Source organism: Cupressus sempervirens, chromosome 3, assembly GCF_028749045.1.
Source record: "Cupressus sempervirens isolate cs-2001-9-10 chromosome 3, ASM2874904v1, whole genome shotgun sequence".
Classification (NCBI taxonomy): Eukaryota; Viridiplantae; Streptophyta; class Pinopsida; order Cupressales; family Cupressaceae; genus Cupressus; species Cupressus sempervirens.
In genome coordinates, this window is record NC_143120.1 from 115,432,268 (window position 1) to 115,457,219 (window position 24,952).

The 24,952-nt window shown below is 36.7% G+C and overlaps 1 protein-coding gene across 1 annotated transcript in view; it reads right to left on the reverse strand.

Annotated features, from left to right (window-relative positions):
- Positions 1-9,969, reverse strand: part of HVA22K (HVA22-like protein K) — a 113,477-nt gene extending 103,508 nt beyond the window's left edge. Inside the window, exon 1 of the mRNA XM_089818579.1 lies at positions 9,782-9,969. Within this exon, the coding sequence (XP_089674705.1) occupies positions 9,782-9,814 (33 nt within the window). The 5' untranslated portion in view covers positions 9,815-9,969. The remainder of the gene's footprint in view (positions 1-9,781) is intronic.
- Between the last annotated feature and the right edge of the window lie 14,983 nt (positions 9,970-24,952).

The window sequence follows — 24,952 nt, forward strand, 5'->3', positions numbered from 1 at the left end:
AGCTTTAACAAACACTTTGTAACTACCACCTTAACTATTAAGAAAGCGATAAAAGCTATACAGTAAAACCATACAATATGACACACAGATGCATACATCAATGACACATGATATTTTTACGTTGAATCCGTCGGTGAGGGTGAAAACCACGGTGGGAGTAATATACCCACTAGCCTTTCCTTGCAAGAAAAAGGGTACCCTATCAAAGGCTTACATATGTTCCTTCTGAGAATGCATCCTATTAGGAATGTGTGTAACCTATTAGGATTACAAAAGCCTGTCAAGGCTACCTTGTTAGAGGATTTCAATCTCTTTCTGAGAGATACCTTGTTAGAGGATTTAAAAGACTTCTTACAAGTTTGCCCTATTAAATGTTAAGAATCTAGCTTCATCGGATTGAAGCATTCATATTATGAACTTGAGATTAATAATGATGGATGATGTTGTCACACACTAATACATATATATTATGTATCATTTTATATTACAAATGTTCTTAACTAATCTAAATCGGCTGATTTAATGCATCGGCATTCATATCATTTGTAATTAAGAGAAGTCACGATCATGAATGGGTGTGACTCCCCGTGGCAAGTGCCATAGGGGAGTCACAACCATTCATGATCGTGTGACCCCCAACAGTAATACTTACCTCTCTGATGGTTGTGGGAGAATACAATCAATTACAAAGGCATTGTATCTCTTCCAGTAGTCATCGATCCCAAATACATTCAGTCTATCCTTCATCAGTCATCGATAAATAGCAAAGAAATCATACGAAAGTCTGATCTACATTATCAACAAAGAGAAAGGTGTTAAGAGCAATCACGAAAAAGACATTGCTAACTGTTATAGATGTTCAGATTTATTCTCTAGAAAAGATCCACATTTAACATTAAAGGCTTACAATAGTTGCAATGGTTAGAAAGCAAACTAGAGTCGAGATCTAAATACTTGGCACCCCTTGCCCTAGTAGATCCTCTGTGAATGCTCCTCGAAGATTCTTTAATCTCCTTCCATGGTTCTAGCTTGGTGAACTTCCTCTGTTCATTTTCTCTTCCTCCTTCGCTTGCTCTTTGCACCTATCTGTTGTTACACACTCTTCATAATTGTTCAAGTCTACCTTCACAGATCTTTATTTCGTGCAGTTGCAGCAACAATGACAACTTTGTCTTCTCTCTCTCGACAATAGTCTTCTCTCTTTTCTTGCCAACCAACTTGAAAATGAAGTGAGAGTGATCTTTAAATCACATTCACTATTCTCGGAAAGAAACCATAAAAGTTATCTTGCTTAAACTGTAAATTTGAAATTTGAATCGCACAGTGAGCATAGTCACAAGACAATTGTGACTACGTATTTGTAGATGCATGTGCTTATAAGCCAGCCTGTTCGTCTGCAAGTCTACATCTAGACCTACAAGCTTGCGTGCTTCAACCACATTCCACCGTTTCTCTTTGTGTGCCTGTCATGTCGTATTTAGATATTCACTTGTTTAGTCACATCAATGGTGATAGGGCCGCGATGTAATGTCCCCGTTTTTTGGAGGAGTTAAATTATTTATAAAGTTATCAATAAAAATATATTACAAGATAACTTTATATTTTGATATTTTATAAAATCATTAAATAAAACAATCTTCTAGAGGTTGCTGGAAGAAGCGATGAATAAATAAAAAGGAGGCCAACCTATCGAGAAATAAATAAATAAATAGGCATTGAGGGCTCATTGCCTATCATCGAGATTTATTATTGATTTTTGCTTATGTGCGTTGTGGAGCCTAGGGTTTCTGCAAATAGTCACAATTGGCCATTGAAAACGAAAACTCTCAATTGGTACGCAATTTTGAGGGTGTGAGAGATCACCTGAATTATTGCAGCTATGGGAAGGATATTTCAGTCCTTTCATTTGTGCTTAATTGCTGATTTGGAGTTTCTAGTGGAGTTGCACTTTCACCATATCATCTTCAGTATTCAGTCTCCACCATTTGATCAATCCAGGTTCTTCATTTCAAGCTGTAGTTGCAACAAGTTCTCAATTGTATACAGCCAGTTAGGGTTTCTCTGTAATGTGCTATGTCATAATGTTTTGGTGCTGAAATCTGCCATATCATTTGTAAAAACATTTGGTTTTCATTGAATGAATACATTGGCACTATTATTTCTTTATTTTCAGCAATATATTTTAGCAATGTATTAAATTTAGGGTTTTGTTTAGTGGCCTATTGGTACAGGTCATTACACACGACCATCAAACTTCCACTTCTTCCATCGCTCTTCTGTTGTGACCAGTATGCTAGTCTACAGGCGGTTTCTCTTGCAACACTTCATCACTTCTTGTTAATTGGATCCCAATCAATGACAACACTTCATGCTAACTCAACACTTGAGTTCTCTTCTCACCACTTTGCCTGTTTAGTGTAGCTTAAGTCCAACAGATGTTGCATTAGAAATTGGCCCACAAACAAGTTGAGGCCGAGATAAGTAGGAGGGTTGGGGGACAACATTATCATGATATGGGGAAAATGGGAGGCATCTCTATAAAAGGGATTCATGCTGAAACATTTGAACAAACAGTTTCATAGGAATCTTTTAGAAACATGAATGATCAAAAATTATCTTTGTTACATACCAGTACTTGGACTGCTTGAAACCAGTAGATTTGGACTTAGAGTTGCCATGGTATTTGATTGAATGCCTCCAAAGGTTGTTGGCACTAAAAATAATGCCCAAATTCTCAATGTATGAAGTTTGAACTCGCTAACCAGCAAACTTGTGTAGCTAATTTTGTGTCCCACCAGGCATGCTAAAAACTATTGACACAAAAGTTTGCACCCATGATTGGGACTTGGCCCCCAAGCAACCTTGTGATATAAACAACCAAGTGTAGCACTTGCGCTTTGAGGTTGAATCTCTAGAGAAGGTCGATTGCCTTACAATCAAGATGCGCCTAAACCAAAACTTTTAAGGAAAAGGGGAAGAAGAGATACTTAAAATTAAAGGAAAGTGATGCACTAAATTCAATCTTTGATTGCTGTCTCTGTCTAGAACTCCGCATAACATCAATTATAAACCCCAATATACATAAATCTCAACTCTTATCTATCCTCCAAGGGCAAACATGAAGGTTACAACTTATCAGATGTTGTAAGGAAAATGGTTTTTGCAATACAGCAGCCCTAAACAGATTTGACTCGGCATAAAAACTAGGAAAATAGAAAAGAAGCATTCAACATAAGGCAAGTAACATGCACATATGACTAAATAGAAAGAAAAGGTAAAAAACAAGTCGTTTCATTAATAAAAGGCAAAAGAAAATTACAATTGCAGAGCATAACGCTGCTGCCAAGAACCAAAGAACCCAGAACTTATCTATAAGATTACCTATTATAGAACTGGCATAAGTCAGATTACAACCTTGAAGTTCAAACTCCAACCACAATGGAGTTAGATTACAAAAAAAGATATAAATGAAAATAAGATATGAAATCTGATTTCTATCTACGTGAACATTCATCATGAAGTGACAAAAAAAGCCCAAAAACATGTATCCAGTTGTCAAAAGGGATAAAAAAATCTCTGCAAGCAATAAATAGGCATGGAGTGCGTTGTCATGCTGTTGACATAGCCAAAGCAATTGCTCGGCATTAAAGAATAGCCCTTGATAACATGCCCAAGTCATAACCAATCAAATTGTGTTGCTAGAAAAAACTCTGGAGGTGGCTAACACGACATGTTAACCCACCTATAGCGTTGACCCATTGATTGTTGCCATTTTACAAGGACCTCTAGCAAGCTTTTGCGAAAACGCAAACTAAACTCGGGTTGTTGATCATTATGAAGATACACGACATAAAATATGATAAAACATGGCAATATTATTGGCATGCATTATCTAACAGTCGAACAGAATGAAACCATGTGGCAAAAACTTGATTGGATTTGCCACATTGCAAAGGGCAAAAAGTAACCCTGCAAAACCAAAATCAAGATAACATGGAAGTTAGCCTCAAATAACATGACGTGTTAACCCACTGAACAGATTTTAGCCCATTGAAAACATCTCAGATCAGTTATCTGTGATGGGCTGAACAGAGGCAAAAATAGCCAACAATTACCAATTACTGTTGCTAATTGCAATGATTGTTAATAAATATACGCATCACCTCACATTAATTAAATTATTTTCTATTTAATAGTCTAATCACGTCATTGTTATTTAACTTCTGTTCTTTTGGATAAGTCTCAATACTAATTGGTTCATGGATTGTGTTTCTTCACAACTTCCCAATGAAGTTCCAATAACCACTGGCTGCAGCCAGAATTGCAATCTGAAATAAATATATATGGTGACAAAACACAATATAAATATTCCCATTCATCTTCAGAAACGAATCTGCACAAATGTTATATAGCAAGTGTCAGTTTGTCGCTTTTGAAAATAATGACATTGGTGTACATAATTTCCTCAGCTTAACACTCTTTTCTCCACTCAAATAAAGTGATTATTGTTGCATAAGCAATATGTGACAACGGGTGCATTAAGAAACCTAGACAGTGGTTGATAATCCTGCTTGGAATTGACAAGGGTTGTTTGTATTGCTTTCAACTTCAAGATTGGAGTCCTGAGTGATTGTCAATGACATTGCGCAAATAGAAATACACCTCTTATGATTTTAATACTCTTCTGCTAGTATGCAAGTCAGGCCCTCCAATATGAGGACAAACAATTACTTCCTAATTCTCAATAAGCTTCCACCAACCTTATTTTATAGTCACACACGGATGACCCAAGGAATATATTCTGGGTACAGCATCTGCTCTGATCTTCTTTCAGAAAATTGTGAAGTATTAGGATTTTCTTATTGCCTTTAGATTCAAGGGCATTATAAGCTTCGCTGTGGAGCACCTGTCAGCCAACTACCATGGCATCCCCATATTCTTTGGGGTCGTCGAAGGGCACCTGTGGAACTCAAGAGTGGGAAAGTGTTCCAAGAAATTGGATTGTTGGAAATGGTGATGACTCACCATGGATGGTAGAATCACTATGTTCAATTCAGTCATCTCCATAGTCCCAGTTTAAATGCTCTCTTGCCTGGAGCTACTAGACAATACTCAACAAAAACTGACTCCAGTAAAAGTTCCTATAGGAAGGAGCAAATGATAAGCATGAACTTTTACTAGCTTGGGACAAAGTTAAACAGAACAAAGCACAGCGAGGAGGAATTTGAAAACAAACGAGATTTGCAGCTCCAAAATTTGTCAAACTTACTTGAAGAATACATAAACAGTTAAATGCTTGATAGAGCAAGTTTCTAGGTTGAAATATCTAGACAATGAGAATCCCAATCAAATCAACAGACAACCCTCCTCATGGATCTGCAATCTAAAACTTCATTGTCAAATGTAGGGGTTTAATCACCAACCATCTCTCTTGGTGGCTCAAGATCAAGGAAACCAAATGCTTTTGGCACAATTCTCGGAATAGACGTGTCTCCCTAAATAGCATCTCAGCGGTTAGAGGATGTCATTCTCCAAACCACTCAAGCATATGGGGAGAACTTATGTGGGTGTTTCGCAGTCACCTATTCAAAAGAAATGCCTTCTCCCCGATGGAAAAAGTTTGATATGCTTGATGAAAATTGCACAAAGGTACTTATGGAGCTAGTAAACTTCTATGATGCAATGGGACTGATGAGCTCATTTGGCGTGTAGCAAAATCAAGATCCAACTCAGCAAGAGTCGCTTATGCCATTGCCATAACATATTAGGGATCTTGGCTTACAGACCAATGCCAAGGAGCAAATGTCCTACCTAAGGCGAAGCTTTTGCTTGGACTACATTGCCAAATAGAATTCTTACTAGAGACAATCTTCAAAAAGTTGGTATTGTTGGCCCACATTGGTGCATTTTTTAAAGGTTAGAATGAGATTGCAAATCACTTACTTCTTCAGTGCAAAGTAGCTCACCTTTGTTAATTGCACTTTTGCTACAAATTAGACCCGTTAGGGCTCCTTCAAAATGATCTGTTGTCTTCTTGGCTTGACCACGGCTGTTCAAAGGTGCACTTTGGTGGTGCAGGAGCACCTAGGCTAACCTCTACTAGTTAGTCAATTTTGGCTTGTACTTGACTCTAGCCAAGTTAAGAAGTTAGTGTAATTTGGTTGAGGACCTTAGAAGGTCTTGTTTTATGTTGGCTAGGTGAATTAGTCACTAAGACTAAGGTCACACAAATAGCCTTTGTTAGTTGTCATTTAATTTCTTAATGTTAGGAGTTAGGGAGATTGAGTCATTAATATGTCTTAGGCCTAAGAATGGTTAATGGTTATTTTATAAATATGATGATCATGAATGATCTTGGATCCTCAGAATATGTGAGGATAAGAAGCCTATAATATAGGATTAAGGCATCTATCAAAGTTGCCAAGTGTTGTAAGAATGTTGTCATAACAGCATTTTGCACTTATTGCAAATATTCCATGCAACATGGATAGCCTTGGATTCCTTTGATTGTGGGAGGTTATTTTCGACCAAATGGGACCTAGAATGGTGGAGAAGACACCTAATGGAGTTATGGCTCGAATCTCCAAGCATTGGTTGTATATTTGTAAAAAAGTTTTGAGTTAATGAAGTGCTGGAAAACTCTGTTTTTGAAGTGATATTTCGGTTTTTGAAGGAACAGTCATACTTGAAGCCAAAAACGTGTTGATACAGTGGTTGAGGCGTGTTCTATAGTCATTTTGAAGACTTTTTCATTTTATGTGTTAAGGGTTTAGAGTAGATTTATCATAGTTTTCAAGTTGTTTTAGTTCAGGCCTTTCTTTTGGTCACACTGTGACAGATTTTGTAAAAATGGCTCCCACATGAGTTTCAACCATGGAAACACTGAATAAGTGGTTGAATATTCAAGTGGGGCCTCTGTACATATTGTATCTAAACTTAGGAATCATCATGAGCAAGGGAGCTAGCTTTATGATCAGGCCCTAGGCGAGTTTGACATACCCGGTTAGAGGCTTGACAGGGGGAAATCAAATCATTTCATGTGGGGAATGGGAAGTACAGCACGTCCCCAGGAATTTTTATGGTAGGTTTTCATGTTATTCATCCATCCTAAGCATTGGGAAGTCGTACCAGTCCATTAGGATAGGTCTTGAGCATTTTTCATCAATCCTAGACAAACTGTCCTAGAAACTAGGCCTTTTAGCCCTGTTTCTCCTTGATATTAGGAAGGAGGCGTACGGTCACTTTGAGACCCAGAACCCTTAATGAAAGTTTTAAAACTTCCAAAAGGGTATCCAAATCAAGTTTTATTTTTCTGAGTTGTTTGGGAAAAGTTTACTAAAAAGGGGAAAAACGGACTAGTAAAGGCTACTAGAAATAGGCTTATTTTTAAGATCTCTTTTGATGAAATCTTGAATCTGATAAACCCATGAGCCAAGAACCTTCCCAAATCAGTCAAATGGGATGGAATATGAATGAATTCAATGTGAAGAAGGTTCCCACAATGAAGTTTGAAATTTGTGAGGTTTTAGTGGATTTGGCACTTAGATCCATCTAAGTGAAAGTGAGAAAGAGAACCAAAATTAAGGTGTGGATCATCCAAGGTGGAGTTTTCGAGGTGTGACTCTTGTAGTAAAGAGTGAATAGGATTTAGTTAATGATCTAATCCTATTAGGAGATCCTATAGAAGCATAGGATACTAGGAGATAAGAGAAATCTCTTGGTGGGAGTGGAAAACTAAGCCTAGGAGTTTTATCTTACACCATTTGGGAGCCCATGGTCAAAGGTGTCATCCCAAATCATCTGGCACCTGTGGAAGGAACATAATGAGCAGATTTTCAATGGCAAGCATTGTCGATCAGCTCTCTTATCAACAAATTGGCAGTTCAGATAAGAGAGCATCATAACACAAGATCCTCAAGAAATGCAGTGTCTCTTCCTCTTGAGATGATAAGATGTTGCGAAGTTGGCCTCATCTCATCAAGGCAAAAGCAGATCTTGTTGAATCAGTGTGGAAGCTCCCTCTGTCTAGCAGGTTGACTGACACTAAATTTTGATGGAGCCTCTTGTGCCAATCCAAGGCTCCTAGGAGTTGGGCTCTCTATTCATAATGTCAAAGGTGATATTGTTGGGACTGGATCAATCAAGCTACAGATTGGCACAAAAAATGATGCTGAATTTGCTTCTTTACACGAAGGACTTAAGCTATGTCTGGATAAGAATATTGGTAGAGTGGATCTGGAAGGCAACATATGGTGGTTGCTAATGCCTTAGCTAATAGAAAGGCCCCAGATTGGAAAGCATGTGCATGGATTAACGAATTAATACCTTGAGCGGTTCGATTATTACACCATATCTCAAGTCTTCCAAGAAGCAAGGAAAGTTGTGGACTTCCTTTCAAACTGTGGCATCAAACAACTAGGGATATTACTATCTCGAACGTAGTTAACAACTGGGAGGGACTGTATGACATGGTTATGTGTGATATTTCAGCTACTAATCATTGATTTGCTCTTATTCGTGAAATGGAGTTTTCCCTATAGCCTGTGCTCCAAATTGACTCCATGAAGGCTCTTCCTTTGACCTAAATGGGTTGGAGTGTAAGACGGGAGATGTCTCTGGCAGCGTGCACAGTCTGAACTCATTTTGGCCTCACGGAAGATCACAATGGGAAACAGGTTGTGCTATACCAGGCTGATGTCTCATTGGAAAATATGGAGTAAACGAAGCAATATTTGGGTAGGGATTCATGGTTTGGCTAAATATTTGCACAGGTTGGGAATGTATTTGTAGTTGCACAGGTTGGGAATGCAGATTATAACACAGCATATCTCAGTAAGAATAAAGCTAAACGGTGATCCCTTCTCCCTTGACCATCTGGAAAGGGCTGATGAATTCACAGAAGGAATCTTTCTCCTAAAGTACAAACCAATGCACTATGTTTTCTAATTCAATTTAATAGAAACTGTTCCCTTAGGCGGCATTTGCCAAAAAAAGAGGATTTTAACATAAGATTTCAGATTTCTGCAATCCATACTAATTGTTTGAGGAAAATTTGAGAAAATTTCATACAGAAAGAAAATTCCATCGACATTGAAGATCGCTATTTGTAATCCTCAGAAAATAGCATGGTGATTCACAAATAGAAGCTTATCGATAAATTTACCTCTTTCTGTGCTAATTTACCTACAAAAATTTTATTTCAGAGAAAAATGTAATTATTGTTTTCCAACATAATTCACTTGAAATATTTCAAATAAGACCAAAAAAGCTTTAATTTTTCCGACGAAAGTTCTCTGAAATATTTCAAACAAGATTTGAGGCGCTTTTCCCACAAAACTTCTTTAAATCGATCTTTAACCGTGCGATTTCTACAAAGGCTTGTTTCCAACACTTTCTTTTTAAATTTTTGAAACAAGACATACAGAAAGTTTTGTTTCCATCACAAGTTTTCCGCATTGACAGACTGAGATAATGTTTTCTTTTCAACTATTACTCAAAAAAATTGTTTTCAAAAAAGACTCAAACATGTATTTTCTTTTAAAAGTATTTAAAATAGTAAAATTAAAGTTTTTTTCTCAAATCTTTACAGCAAGACAGAAATGAAGTTTTATTTTCACATGTGAATTCCACGAAATCGTTCAAACAACGACATAATAGAGTTTCATTTTCCTAGATTTGCATCAAGATTCTTTTCTATACATTCCTTGTCAAATATTTCAAGCAAGGTCTGAACTTCTGAGTCAATTTAATCAATTAAGGAATTTTGATCATTAATACTAACCTCTCCAGCGAGGGACGAGCTGAGGAGTGCCATGTTTGATTGTCTGAGCTTGTGCGCAGCCCCGAGAGGATCGAAGAAATAAGAGCATTTGCTGAGTAAAAATAATAATTGTCTGATTCGATCCAGTGACTAGCTCCTACTCGGGAAAACCTAAAGGTCAATTGAGGGGCACCGGAGAATTTGTATATTCTTCATAGTTGCTCGGCCTAAAATTTATATATACCGCTATTTTTATGACAAACGGGAAGCTCTCAATTTTTATTAATTTATTAGTTCCAATACTTATGCATTCATGTCATACATTAACACTGACCAATCTAATCAAAGAATTTAAAACATTATATGAAACTTCAAATGTTTATATCATTTTCTAATTTTTCATTATTTTATAAATCACATTTTTCATCCATTCTATTGGTCCATACTATTTTGGTGGGGAGAAAATTAATTTTCTTCCACAAAAATACAAATATTTTCTAACTTTATCTTTTTAATGAATGCATTAATTACAACTTTATCTTTCCACATTTGTTGATAAAAATTAATTTCAATAATTTTATCTTCCACCTCACACAACATGTCTAATCAATATTAATTCTAGTAACAATATAATTTCAATATGTTATATCTTTGTATTTGAATTTCTAATTTTTTTAAAACTTTGATTTTTTTAATAAAAGTATTTAAATTATTAGTATTATTTTACTTTTATAAAAATAAATTAAGTAATATTATTTTTTAATTATATTTTATAATAGTGTTTGTAATATGTATAATTGATAAGTGTTACAATTTGTAAATTATATCATTTATTATTAATAATATTTTATATTTAAACAATTTATCATTTAGTTTAAATATATTTAAAACTTAAATATATATTTTAATGTTAAATTAATAATTATATCTTACATCAAAAAACATACTAAAGGAAATAACTACAAAAAGGAAATAATTCAATTATAAAATATATGTAAATTATTATTAAGTTTTTATAAACTATGTATTAAAATTAAATAGTTACATTCTATTTCTTATTTATTACATCATATTTATTCATCAACATCAAATTTATATGTATTGATCGTTAAGGGAGTTTTTCCAACTACTTATGGTTCTCTAGTAGCATGCATAACATGCTTAAACATATCATGTGATACTCCAAATGCTTCATCACTTCTTCAAGTTCTATAATTTAGATATTGGTATGGATAACTTTCCTCATTGCACATATTTTAAGTTGTGAATGTAGAAGGTGCAAATTTGTCTAAAGCATATGTACTGATCGTAGTATGATATTAGGTAGCTAGTGTCATATTCAGTACTTTGGCCTCTTATTCTTGGGCTTAAATACCCAAATATATAATAATATAACATGAGAACTTAATAACAAAATATGAGTCATCCTATCAGATCACAAGTGCATTTCTAGGCAAAAATTAATGCATTCACAATGTTAATTTATAACTATTTAACCTTATTCTCACTCATCTACACCTCTACAACCATTATGCATTAGGCAGGAACTATGACGCATCACGTCTCTTGTTTGTTTTTGGAATGAGCAAAGCAGAATTCAAACGGGACTGCTTTTTTCTTTGGTGGTAAAAGATTTGACGTTGCACGAAAAATATTTATGTTTCAAGGATTAATCTATTTATTGGAAGAAAAAAACATTGATTTAGAGTTGGAAGTGATAATTGATAATTAAATTAAATTAAATTAAAACAAGAGAGAAAGACTGATATTATAAAGACAAGTAAAGATAGAATGATAGGGAGAGTTTAAGGGAATTTTAAAAATATTAATAATTATATTATTTTTAAAAATATATAAATAATAATAGAAATTATATTATATGAATGAACTATTCATTTCTACCAATTCAATTATAAGTTGAAGTATTTAATTTTAAAAAAAAAATTGTTAATTACTTAATTCAAAGTACCAAAATATCTAGTAAGTTTAAGGGTTAGTATCAGTTTTACAATTTGTAAAATAATATTAAAAAAAAAAAAAAGACCAAGATTGTAAAATAGTAGCTAATAAAACAGTGTAAAGTTAAAGAAATGGCATTTTACAATTGACAAAAATAAACATCAATGTAAAACTAATAAATATATTTAAAATAAGAAATATAAAACATTTAACTTTATATTTGAACTTGGTAAAAAAAAATTGTGATAATTAATATTTGATTAGACATTCATTTTTGTCCAAAGTGGTGTGAGGTGGAAGATAAAAAATTACTTTTTTTAAAATCTAATCAACTTGTCAATGGGCCCTTAGTCTACTGGTGAAGTTGAATGGCTCACAAAGAGCCCACCAAGGACCAAGTCTTGCTTAGTGTAAGGCTCGAAGACATCATAAGGGATGAGGTTAGGATAGTGCCCTGGGTGAATTTGGCAGTGTGGATGCTCCTTAGTCTTTGGCTCTTAGCCAAAGAGGTTTCAGGCATGCGTGGGCCTGTATCGGGTACCTAAAACTTGTTTGTGGATGACCTCCATCAAAAAAATCTAATCAACTTGTCACAAATGTGGAAAAGATAAAGTTGTAATTAATGCATGATAGAGTTGTTAGAAAATATTTCTATTTTTGTTGAAGAAAATTGAATTTTCTCCCTACTAAAAATAGTATGGTACAATAGAGTGAATGAAAATTGTGATTTATAAAATAATGAAAAATTAGAAAAAGATATAAACATTTAAAGTTTCCTTTAATATTTTAAATCCTATGAGTTGATTGGTTAATTGAATTGAATGAAAGCAATAGTATCCTGCCTTTGACAGGAACTAAAAATATAGAATTAATATTATGTTAAATAATAATAATAATAAGTGGATTTAATATCTTATTAAATAAAAATTGACGTTTTATGGGTATCGGATAAAGGAGGTGTAATGTCCCCATCTTTTTAGCATATCAGTGGAGTTCTTAACCTTTACATTCTCCGAAGGCTAAGTCGAGAAGTAAGGAAAATTTGATTAAATTAATTTCTTATAAAGTCAAAAGTCAAAAGTCAAAAGTCAAAAAAGAAGAAGAAGAGTGAATTTATATTTAATTAATTTAATTTATTGGAGAATGCATTAATTATTGGAAGGGGGAAGCTTCTAGTAATTTAATTTTCTAGAAGCACAATTAATTATTGTATTGCAAGGGAGAAGCTTCTAGCGAGTGCATTAATTATTGGGAGGGGGAAACTTCTAGAGAATGCAATTATTAAATATTTTATTTAATTATTGTATTGCAAGAGAGAAACTTCTAGCAAGTGCATTAATTATTGGAAGGGGGAAACTTCTAGAGAATGCAATTATTAAATATTTTATTTCCTTCTACGAGGGTCAAGGAAAAGTATAAAAAGAGGTGAGAGCTTCATTATTTAGCATCTGATTTTATGAATTGCATTTGATATCAAGTTGGGAGAAGAAACTAAGGTTTTCGATTTCAGCCAGCCATTGGAGAACGTCAACTCTTCAGTGTTGAGGTGGTGAAATATCCATTGAATTTGGTATTTGGGAGAGCTTCAATTCAGGAGTTCTATTTTGTGCTTAAATTGGAGAATAAATTTTGATTGCTACAGTACACATGCAAGATGTCGTGCTACAGTGTCTATGCTTGATTCATTTCCATTCTCGAGCATCACTATTATCATTGTACTTCATCAGCATATGATTTTGCTATAATAATTCAGAATCAAAAATTTTGGCATCATTGTTTGCATCTCGTTTCCATGTATTTGCACTAATAATACCTAAAGAATAGCATTTGAATATTAGTTCCTTGAGGGGTTACTATAGTGGTATTAGAGTTTGCTTGCAAAGTGTTTGACAAAATGTCAAACAACTAAAGTATAAAGATATTTTTTGGTGTTTGAAGATGTTATAACCTATTGGGGTTACTAGAGTGGTATCAGAGTGGTTTCTTGCCAACCTGACAGGGTTTATGCAGTTGTCATTCAATTTAGTTTACAAAAGCAAAAATGAAAGGACTCTATTTACACAGGGAACCAGCATAGCTAAGAACATGGTTGATAGACATTCCCAAAGCCCACCTAGAATTATGAGAGATGATGAGGCTTTACAGCATCAGGATAGGCTTCTACAGTCAATAGAGGCAAGTACACAGGCAATGATGGCTATGATGCAACATTTGATTGGGAAAAACAGGAGAAATAATCATAATAATGACCAGGATGACAAGAGCATAGCAGGATCACAACATAGGACTCAGTCTGGGATAGCTGACAGACCCACACGTCCTACATTTAGGGAAGAAACTCCAGCACTCACACCTGATGCTATGGTAATAGATATTGCAGATGAACTCCAACAAGCGAGGAATGAGTGGGATTCATTACTAGCATAGGACTCAGTCTGGGACAGCTGACAGACCCACACGTCCTACATTTAGGGAAGAAACTTCAGCACTCACACTTGATGCTATGGTAATAGATATTGCAGATGAACTCTGACAAGTGAGGAATGAATGGGATTCATTACTAGCATATGTACAGGATAGATGGACATTTGATAGGTACTTGAACTACAGAACTGCCAAGTAGAAGTAGGCAGATAAACACAATGAGTTGCAACAGGTCACCAACAAGTTGGCATTACCCACATTTGATGGCAGTGGGAAAATGATTGCTCGTGCTTGGATTCATAAGGTGGATACTTTCCTATCTCTAAAGACTATGATAGAATTTGAAGCACTTGAGTATGCCACTTTACACTTAGATGGGGCAGCTCATGATTGGTGGACACATGGCATGATCACATTGCAACAAAATCAGGTAACCACTTATCAGGAGTTCGTGGATAAATTGATAGAAAGGTTTGATAAAAAAGGATCCTAAAGTTTTTTTTTTGGGAGTTAGCCCAATTGAGATAGTCAGGAGGCTTAGAACAATTTATCAATGACTTCCAAAAGCTTGCAGTGATGGTGCCTGACATTTCAGAATGGAGGCTAGTCATTTTATTCATAGTGGGATTGATTGAACCACTCAAGGGGTGGGTAAAGGCCTTTGATCCTCTTACATTATAGGAAGCCATGAAGAAATTCTGTAATATGGAACTTGCAGCTCCGGCAAACCATTTTAGTTTGAAGGGTTCTTCATCATTTAGAGATAATAAAGGGGGATTTAGCAAGGGTAAAGAGAAGGTTAGTGACTCAAAAGGCAAGTTAGCTGCACCTTTGGATAAGGAGATGCTTAATGACCTGCGTAAGAAGAAGCTATGCTTCTTTTGCAAAGGTCCCTATGATTTTGGTCATGATTATCCTATGAGGCCTAAAGGGAAGGCTAACCAGGTGATGTGGGCTTATTATGAGGGTTTGGATTCAAATAGCTTAGAGCACCATGATGAGGATCCTGATGAGGCAGAGGTTGAATAGGAGGTAGATAGTGCTGAGAAAAAAGAGGCTCCAGAGCTACATTTATAGGAGGCATGTCTGTCTAGTATTCAGAGAGAGGGATCTTTCAGACTTCGGGGAGTCTTGGCTGGAAAGAAGGTTATTACTCTATTGGATACAAGTGCCATGCATAATTTCATTGATCCAAATTTTTTGGAGAGGCGTGCACTCATTACTGAGGAGTTTGAGGGATTGAGAGTCAAGGTAGCTGATGGATATACTCTTCATTGTGATAGGATGGTGCGAGATCTACCTTTACGCTTGAATAACTATGAGTTCAAGGTGGACTATCATGTGGTCAACATGGGTAACATGGACATAGTACTTGGGATGCAGTGGCTACATTCTTTAAAGGAGGTTACCCTAAGACTAAAGGAAATGGAGATACAATTCGAGGTGGATGGTAGGACTCGTATTGAAGGCTATCTGTAATGGTGATGTCAGGATGATCTCATTTAGGCGGATGGAGATATTAGCCATGCATGATGATATAGAGTGGGCGGCAATATGCACCTAGATGCCTACCCAAGAGGAGCAGCATAAGACTGAATATCATCCGGATATTCAGAAATTGAGAACCAAGTATGAGAAGGTATTCAACGAAATTCCACCGGGCAAGCCACCAGACAGAGGCATTGAGCACATTATCGAGCTAGAGGAAGGCGCTAAGCCTATCATGATCACACCATACCAACACCCAAAATGACTCAAGGATGAGATCGAGAGGACCATCAAGGAGTTGCTAGCAATGGGACACATCCAACCAAGTAAGTCACCTTTTGCGTCTTATTTTGTTTTGGTAAAAAAAGAAGGATGGTACTCTACATATGTGTATTGATTACAAGGTGTTGAATAAGAGAACTATAAAGAATAGGTATCCCATCCCACACATTGATGAGTTGATAGATGAATTACATGGGGCTTGTTATTTCACAAAAAATGATTTGAGATCAGGCTATCACTAGATCAGAGTTTGAGAGTAGGATATTGAGAAAATTGTTTTTAGATGTCATTATGGGCACTTCGAGTTTGTAGTCATGCCTTTTGGTTTGACTAATGCACCTACCACTTTTCAGTCCACTATGAACAGGGTCTTCCACCATTAGTTGAGGAAATTTGTGTTGGTGTTCTTTGATGATATTTTGATCTATAGCAGGACTTGGCAGGAACATTTAGAACACTTGGAGACAATATTGAGCATTTTACAGAGGGAGTCCTTGTATGCCAAGGAGTCCAAATGTGATTTGGGGATGATAAAGCTATTGTATCTTAGACACATCATTAGTGCAGAGGGAGTGCAGGTGGATCCTAAAAAGATCCACGCTATTGTTGACTGGCCACCACCAGAGAACCTTATGCAGTTGAGGGGGTTCCTTGGTCTAAGTAGATTCTATCGCAGGTTTGTCAGTGGCTACTCACGGCACGCAGTACCTATGATAGATTTGTTGAAGAAAGGGGCATTTGTGTGGACTCAGGAGGCACAAGATTGTTTCATGCAGTTCAAGGAAATAATGACTACATGCCCAGTATTAGCATTGCCTTATTTCATGAAGCCATTTGAGCTTCAATGTGATGCTTCTAGAGAGGAATTTAGTGATGTACTCATGCAGGACAAGCATCCTATAGCTTATGAGAATAGGAAACTCAAAGGGCCCGAGAGATCATTCAACATATATGTTAAGGAGATGTTGGCCATCATGCATGCCTTGGCCAAATTCAGATAGTATCTTGTGGGCATCAAATTTTGTATTAAAACTAATCATAACAATTTGAGGCATTTTTTGGGATAGCAGGACCTAAATGATTGTCAGCAAAAGTGGATAAGTTACAAGCCTATGATTTGATATCACATATGTTAAGGGAACACAAAATGTTGTTGCAAATGCTTTATCTCGCAGGCCACACTTCACTTCTATGATTCAAATATCAGAGGATTGGCAACACTTGATTGTAGCAGAATATGCTAGAGACGCATGGGCCTCTAAAATAGTGGAGGGAATAGTGATCAACACCAAGTACACTCTTGTAGATGATTTGATCATTTACAAGAATAGGATTTACTTAGTCCCAGGATCAAAAGTGAAGCAGTTGATTTTGAGAGCACTCCATGATTCACCTACAGCAAGCCATCTCGGGTATTTCAAGACTTACAGGTTAGTTCGAGAGTGATTCACTTGGAAGGGGGTTAAGGCTGATGTTTTGCAGTATGTGCATGAGTGTCTTGTTTGCCAATAGAACAAACAAGAGCACACCTATCTAGTAGGGCTCCTATAGCCACTTCCTATTCTTGACGAGAAGTGGGAGTGCATCTCCATGGATTTTCTCATAGGCTTGTCCGAGGCTCAGGGGCACGATTGTATCTATGTGGTGGTGGATAGGCTAACAAAATATGCTCACTTCTTCCCTATCACGACTAAATACTCAACAGCTCAGGTGGCAAAGGTCTTCTTCAGGGAAGTTTTCAGATTACATGGTTTGCCTCGAAACATTGTGAGTGACAAGGACAACTGCTTCATGAGTCACTTCTCGCAGGAGGTATTTTGGTTGTATAGCACCAAGCTTACACCTAGCACTAGTTATCACCCACAGACCGATGGTCAAACGGAGATTGTGAACAAATGGGTGGAAGGGTATTTGAGGAATTATGTGGCAGCTCAGCAGTGAGCTTGGGGTCAGATGGATATATCTCTGTGAGTATTGCTACAATACTACATACCATATGACTATACAAATGACACCCTTCATGGCACTTTACGATTATGAGGCACCCAGTTTCTTAGATTTTTTGTTGGGTGATAGTTAGGTACCCCGTGTAGGTGAACTATTATAGGAGAGTAAGGATATAGTTGCTACTCTTGGGGACAACATTGCTAGAGCTTAGAACCAGCAAAAGCAATATGCAAACCAGAAGAGAACTGAGCGTAGTTTTGAGGTAGATGATATGGTCTACCTCATGTTGTAGCCATATAGGCAGTCCACTCTCAAGAAGAGTGGTGCAAAGAAACTCAAGCCACGCTATTATGGACCATTCAGGATCGTCAAGCGAGTTGGTGAGGTGGCTTATGAGTTGGAGGTTCCCGCAAATAGTAGAGTACACAATGTGTTTCATGTGTCACACCTCAAAAAGGCATTGGGTCAGAATGTGGTGCCTTTTACAGTATTACCTCCCTTGGATGATGAGGGAAAATTGATATTGGTGCTAGAGGCTATCATTGATTTCAGGGAAAGGAATTTGAGGTAGTGCACTATAAGGGAGTATTTGGTGAAATGGAAGGACCTGCCAATTGAGGATGTGACATGGGAGAATGAGGAGATTTTTCAGCATCCAGACTTAAAGTTGCTTGAGGACAAGCAATTTCAGGGAGAGCAGACTGTGATGTCCCCATCTTTTTAGCATATCAGTAGGGTTGTTAGCCTTCACATTCTCCAAAGGCTAAGTGGAGAAATAAAGAGAAATTGATTAAATTAATTTCTTATAAAGTCAAAAATCAAAACTCAAAAGTCAAAAAAGAAGAAGAAGAGTGACTTTATATTTAATTAATTTAATTTATTGGAGAATGCATTAATTATTGGAAGGGGGAAGCTTCTAGTAATTTAATTTTCTAGAAGCACAATTAATTATTGTATTGCAAGGGAGAAGCTTCTAGCAAGTGCATTAATTATTGGGAGGGGAAACTTTTAGAGAATGCAATTATTAAATATTTTATTTAATTATTGTATTGCAAGAGAGAAGCTTTAGCAAGTGCATTAATTATTGGAAGGGGGAAACTTCTAGAGAATGCAATTTAAATATTTTATTTCCTTCTATGAGGGTCAAGGAAAAGTATAAAAAGAGGTGAGAGCTTCATTGTTTAGCATCCAATTTTGTGAATTGCATTTGATATCAAGTTGGGAGAAGAAACAAAGGTTTCTAATTTCAACCAGCCATTGGAGAATGTCAACTCTTCAGTGTTGCAACCATTTGAGGTGGTGAAATATCCATTGAATTTGGTATTTGGGAGAGCTTCAATTCAGGAGTTCTATTTTGTGCTTAAATTGGAGAATAAATTTTGATTGCTATAGTACGCATGCAGAATGTCGTGCTATAGTGTCTATGCTTGATTCATTTCCATTCTCGGGTATCACTATTATCATTGTACTTCATTAGCATATGATTTTGTTTTAATAATTCAGAATAATAAAAATTGTTCTCATTGTTTGCATCTTATTTCCATGTATTTGCATTAATAATACCTAAAGAATAACATTTCAATATTAGTTCATTGAGGGGTTACTACAGTGGTATCAAAGCTTGCTTGCAAAGTGTTTGATGAAATGTCAAACAACTAAAGTATAAAGATTTTTTTTGGTGTTTGAAGAAGTTATAACATATTGGGGTTACTATAGGAGGAAAAAGCATCCATGGGTCAAATGATTGTACCTATTCTCATCAAAATGTAAGGCAATTAAAGGATTAATACTACCATCTATAGCTTGGGAGCACTAAGCCAAACAAATAAGTATAGAGATCTACGACAACAAAAGCTTATAGATGATATTTTTCAAAAGCCTTGATTGTTGGTGTAAATAAGTATTTACTTATTACACTTACTTAAGTTTTACTTAGGTTAATGCATTATTTAATTATTTTTCATTATTTTATTATTATTTTAGGTGAGACACGTAGGAGTTTGTGTACTCTCATTGAGTTACGCAACTCTAATTATGCACATGGTGTCTACAACACAAGAGTTTGCATTATTCATTGAGTTATCCTGATGACAATACAGTTATTTGCACTCCTCATTTAGCACATGTTGTCTACGCCATTGATTTGTGTGCTACACCATTATAGGCTTATCCTCACATCATTGCACTTAATCCAGTGCTCAATGGAGGATAACCCATATCTGGTGGACATGTGCCTGGTTGTATGACATATCATGATGTTGCCTTCTATGCATTCTAGAAGCTCTCCTAAGGCCTTTATATTCATGCACTCCTAGTGTACTCTCAACCTGTTATTGAATGAATATTGTCATTCTTATCATACTCTGTCTATTTTGGTCTACTGTGTGCTTGTGTTGAGTTCTTTAGTTCTTGGGTGAATTCTGGCCTAAGCCAATTTCTTACATGGTATCAGAGCTGAGGGAGATTCTCATCACGTAGTCATTCAAGACCATTCGTGCTTCAACACCTCGACACAAATTCGAAGGATCCATAGAAATTGGGAGCATCTAGAGCCATATCTGACCTCACCGTTGCATCTGGAGCATCGATTCGGTGAAGATTGACTATAAATTTGGCTATCTTTGGCTAAAGTTGCTTGTGAGGCAAATTTTTTTTGCAAACTGGCACCTGAAGGCCCCGATTTGCAATTCAGGTATGATTGTTTTATTGATCTAATTAGTTGATTTTTGGATCTAAATTCTCTGCATTTTTGTGGTATTTTCGAAAGTATTTTCAAATTTATTAGCCAAAAAAAAAATTTGGCCGAACCGGGCAATCACAACTTGGCTCGGCTCTCTATATTTTGGTGGCAAAATTTTTGCAATTTATTGTAGGGATATAATTTATTGGCGAAGGCATTTATTAGTCTGCGGGCTAATTAAATGTGTGGGTATATACATCAGACAAGGCTCGGCCTACATATTTTCTGGCAATATATTACCAGAATCCGACAAGCATTTGCCAACGACCACCACAATCTTGGCAAACCTTTGCCTCTTTAGTTTTTGTGCACGCTTCTATTTTAAGCACATATAAGTTCCACACCCTACGCATGTGGGACAAAACTTTAAAAATCCAACACTACCATCCACATTTTCAGACACTGATGGTAGGAAAAACCCTACAACAACCAACATGTGGCGAAGTTTGGTTGCTCCACGGCACCACGTCTGCGAACTGTCTCCCGCCCACTTTGCACAATCATTAGTGCGCAGGTCCACACGGCCCAATCCCTTCCTGCCAAGTGGTGCATTGACCTCGAGCAAGCTGTGCATAGTCAACATTGACATGTAGGATAGTTCGTACAATTGCGTACAATACAAAAATTTGTGTCAGCTGCCACGTCATCCGAGGGCACACAATTTTGCTGACATCATCTTTTTTTATGTCTTAAATTTGATGTCGATCCGAATGTCATTCTTGGGTAATTTTAAAATACTACGACGGTCATATGATCGTCAAATTTAACCCTGTGATTCGCTGATGCAACTCCTCTCCAGATTCATTTTGGTTTTTGTAGTCCGACTTCAAGAGGCCATAACTCGCACATCCAGACTCCAAATTAGGTGCAATTTTTTTTGAAATTGGGTAAAATTTAATAATTTTTTTAGTGGTGTAGCTCTTTTCTAATTTTGGTGCAAGGATTGTTTAGAAATTGCATTTTTTGGTGACTGTACCTATATAATCCTGCATTTTGCAACTTCAAACGCTCTATACGACACATCTGGAGTTGAAAAAAGGTTCCCTTTTTTTTTTAAGTGCATTATTTTTCATCTACTTTCTAGATCTAGCATCAAATTGTAGAGTTGTGTGGACAAAATTGTCACTTTCAGCAATAGGGCCTTTCTTTTCTTTGTGATGCTTCAGAATTGTAGCACTTTGTAGAGTTTTAGATTTGTACTCCATTAAGAGGTTGTAATAGGCAAAATTAGAAGTCCACAAAGGCCAAAATTGGCAAGTGGCCCATTGTAATCACACTACTGATAAAGTGCCCAAAGTATCTATTTTGGGGGGGTTTCTTGATTTAGTGAAAAGGGGGGGGTGTTCTTGGTGTTGTGTTCTCTCTTTTTTGCACTTTTTTTTCATTTTCTGCATTATGGGAAACTTTAAGTTTCCTAAATTAACTCCTCATAACTATGCTTCATGGTCAATCAAAATGTTGTATCACTTAATGCATAATGGATTTCACAATATGTAGATGGTACTCTTCCTAAACCAACAGGTGATAATTTGTTTGCAGCTGAAATTTCTGATTGGGTAGCAATGGATAGGAAAGCCCTAGGTGATATATGTTTGGGGGTAGATGATAAGATCATGTATCAAATCAAGAAATGTACTACATCCAAGGAAGCTTGGGATACCCTCGAAAGCCTTTATGGTAAAGTGTCTGAAGAGGATGTGTTCAAAATCGAAGATGAGCTTGTATCCTTAGATCCTAAGTCATATGACTCCATACAGGATTTCATCATCAAGGTGAATGAGTTGAGGATAAAGCTTACTGATTGTGGGAGTTTTATCAAAGATAACAGACTGATCTATCTCATCCATAACAAGATGCCATTGGAATATTCCACATTTGTATCTTCTTTTAACACCTCAAAAACTACCTTAGGGTTTGCCTACAAGAAAGTCACTTTTGATGAATATGCTAAACTATTGGATGATGAAGAAAAGAAGTTGAGATCAATGGGGATTCTCAAAACACCTCAGTCCAAAGCATTGGTGGCCAACAATGAGGGTTCTCAAAATTCAACTGGATAGTCTTCAAATAAAGGAAAGGGTAAGAAGAAGTGGAAGAAAGACAAATCTGAGGATGTAGAAAAGACAACACCACAATCCAATCAACAAGGCAAGTCCTTAAATTCCAACAAAAAGGGGGACAACAACAATAAGGAGAAGAAGAAGTGTGCTTATTGCAAGAAATCAGGTCATGAAGAGCATGAGTGTTATCTCAAGAAGATTGATGAATTGACCAACATCATGAAGAAACATAATGTTTCATTGCCTAATGCTTACAAGGAGAAAGGGTCTTCTTTAGATTCCAAGGGCAAAGGGCAAGAACTCATGGAAAATTCAAACTCTTCAAAGGAATGGATATTTGACTCAAGTGCCTCATATCACATGGGTTCTTCAAAGGAGGATTTTCCTTCAATGAAGTAGTCCAAGGTACCACACATCTTCATGGGAAATGATAGAAAAATGGAAGTTGAAGGAAAAGGAAATGTGGAGATGGAAAATGGAGAGTTTCAAGAGTTTCTCTATGTTCCAAACCTAAGTTCAAATCTCCTTTCAATCTACCAAATCACTCACCTTGGAGATGGACATAGAGTTGAGTTCCTTCCAGACTCGGTTCAAGTGCACAGTCTTAAAGACAATTCCTTGGTTGCAGTAGGCAAAGTGAATGATAACAAAAGGTTATACTCTTTCTCGCATTTTGTACCCAAGTCTCCTTCAAAGGCCTTGTTAACACATTCCAATTCAAACATACAATTATGGCATGAGCGGTATGGCCATCTTGACTACCGCTATCTTCAACAACTTTGCACATACCACATGGTGAAAGGTCTACCTCAAATCAACTTTTCTAAGGGTGAATGTTCAACAAATTTAGTGGATATGCATCCAAAGGGGAAGTTACAGAGAGGGAAGTCTTCAAGAGCAACAGGTGTTCTACAAATGGTTCACATGGTATTAGTAGGTCCTTTTGCATTCAGCCAGGGTCGCTACATACTTACCTTAGTTGATGACTTTTCAAGGTTCACTTGGGTCTACTTTCTATATAGTAAGAATGAAGTGTTGGACACATTTCTAGACTTCAAGACTCATGTAGAGTGAAAATCCAGAAAGGCCATCAAAGTACTTCAAATGGACAATGGAAACATGGATGTGAACAAAAGACTTAAAGACTTTTGTAGACATGAGGGCATTGATCTTCAGACTCCACCAACATTCAGTCCACATAAGACAGATATTGTAGCACTGAGGATTAGGACTCTTAAGTCTATGGCAAGTTGCATGATTCATGCCAAGTCTCTTGATCCATCATTAGAAGTCAAAGCAATCTCCAGTGCCACTCACATTCTTAATCATTCTCCTCATCTAGCCTTAGATGGCAAAACTCCTTTTGAGGCATGGTGCGGCAGAAAACCTATTGTGACACACTTAAGAGTCTTTGGTTGTCCTGCATGTGCAAATAGATCTTCCAGGGGTTGCAAGGCACAGCCATCTCGACCTTGTACCTTCATTGGTTATGAAGATAATGCGAAGGCATATAGACTTCTAGATCTTGAGACACATCATATATTTGTGGAGAAGGATGTACATTTTGAGGAAAGTTCTCCAAGCTTTTCCTCTACTCTTCTTCGCACATCATACAGTGTGGATACTGAAAGTGATTTCAACGATAATGCTTCAACAGATTCAGACACATGGGGTTCTATCGACAGTTACAGTGAGAGGTCACTACATCAGTTTAGTCCCCATGCATACATCGCCACAGTGATAGGTCCAGAATAGCACGATACATTTAGTCTTCCAGATACAGGTTCAGTGATAGATTTGGGGGATAGTACTTATGATTTTCCTCTTCTTCTTGATGTAGAATTACCTTCTTCAGTTGTCACGAGAGCTCCATCCAACTCTCTTTTTCATTCTCTACATGATCAATCCTCACAAGTTGAAGTGATGTGGATACTTATGATCAGCAGTTGTAGTAGGGTTCTTCATTAGTTGCAGAGATAGACAGTTCTTTGAGATAGGTTCTTCAGCCAGTTGAGTAGGTTTCAGAGACATCACTTATCCATGGGATTCTTTCCACGCACAGTGAAAGCATCTCATTTGTACCTTTGGCATTGTTTCTTCCTAAGGGGAGGAACACCATTTTGCAGTCTTGGATCAGCTTCTTCATCGGAGTAGTCACTGTTTGGCATTCTTCTTTGGGGGGGATCCCATTCTGTCTCTCTTCCTCTTCTCATCATTCTCTTATGTATATATTGGATGTATGTCATAATGGGGGGGTCTTGATTACTCCATCCATCCATGCATCCCTCTTTA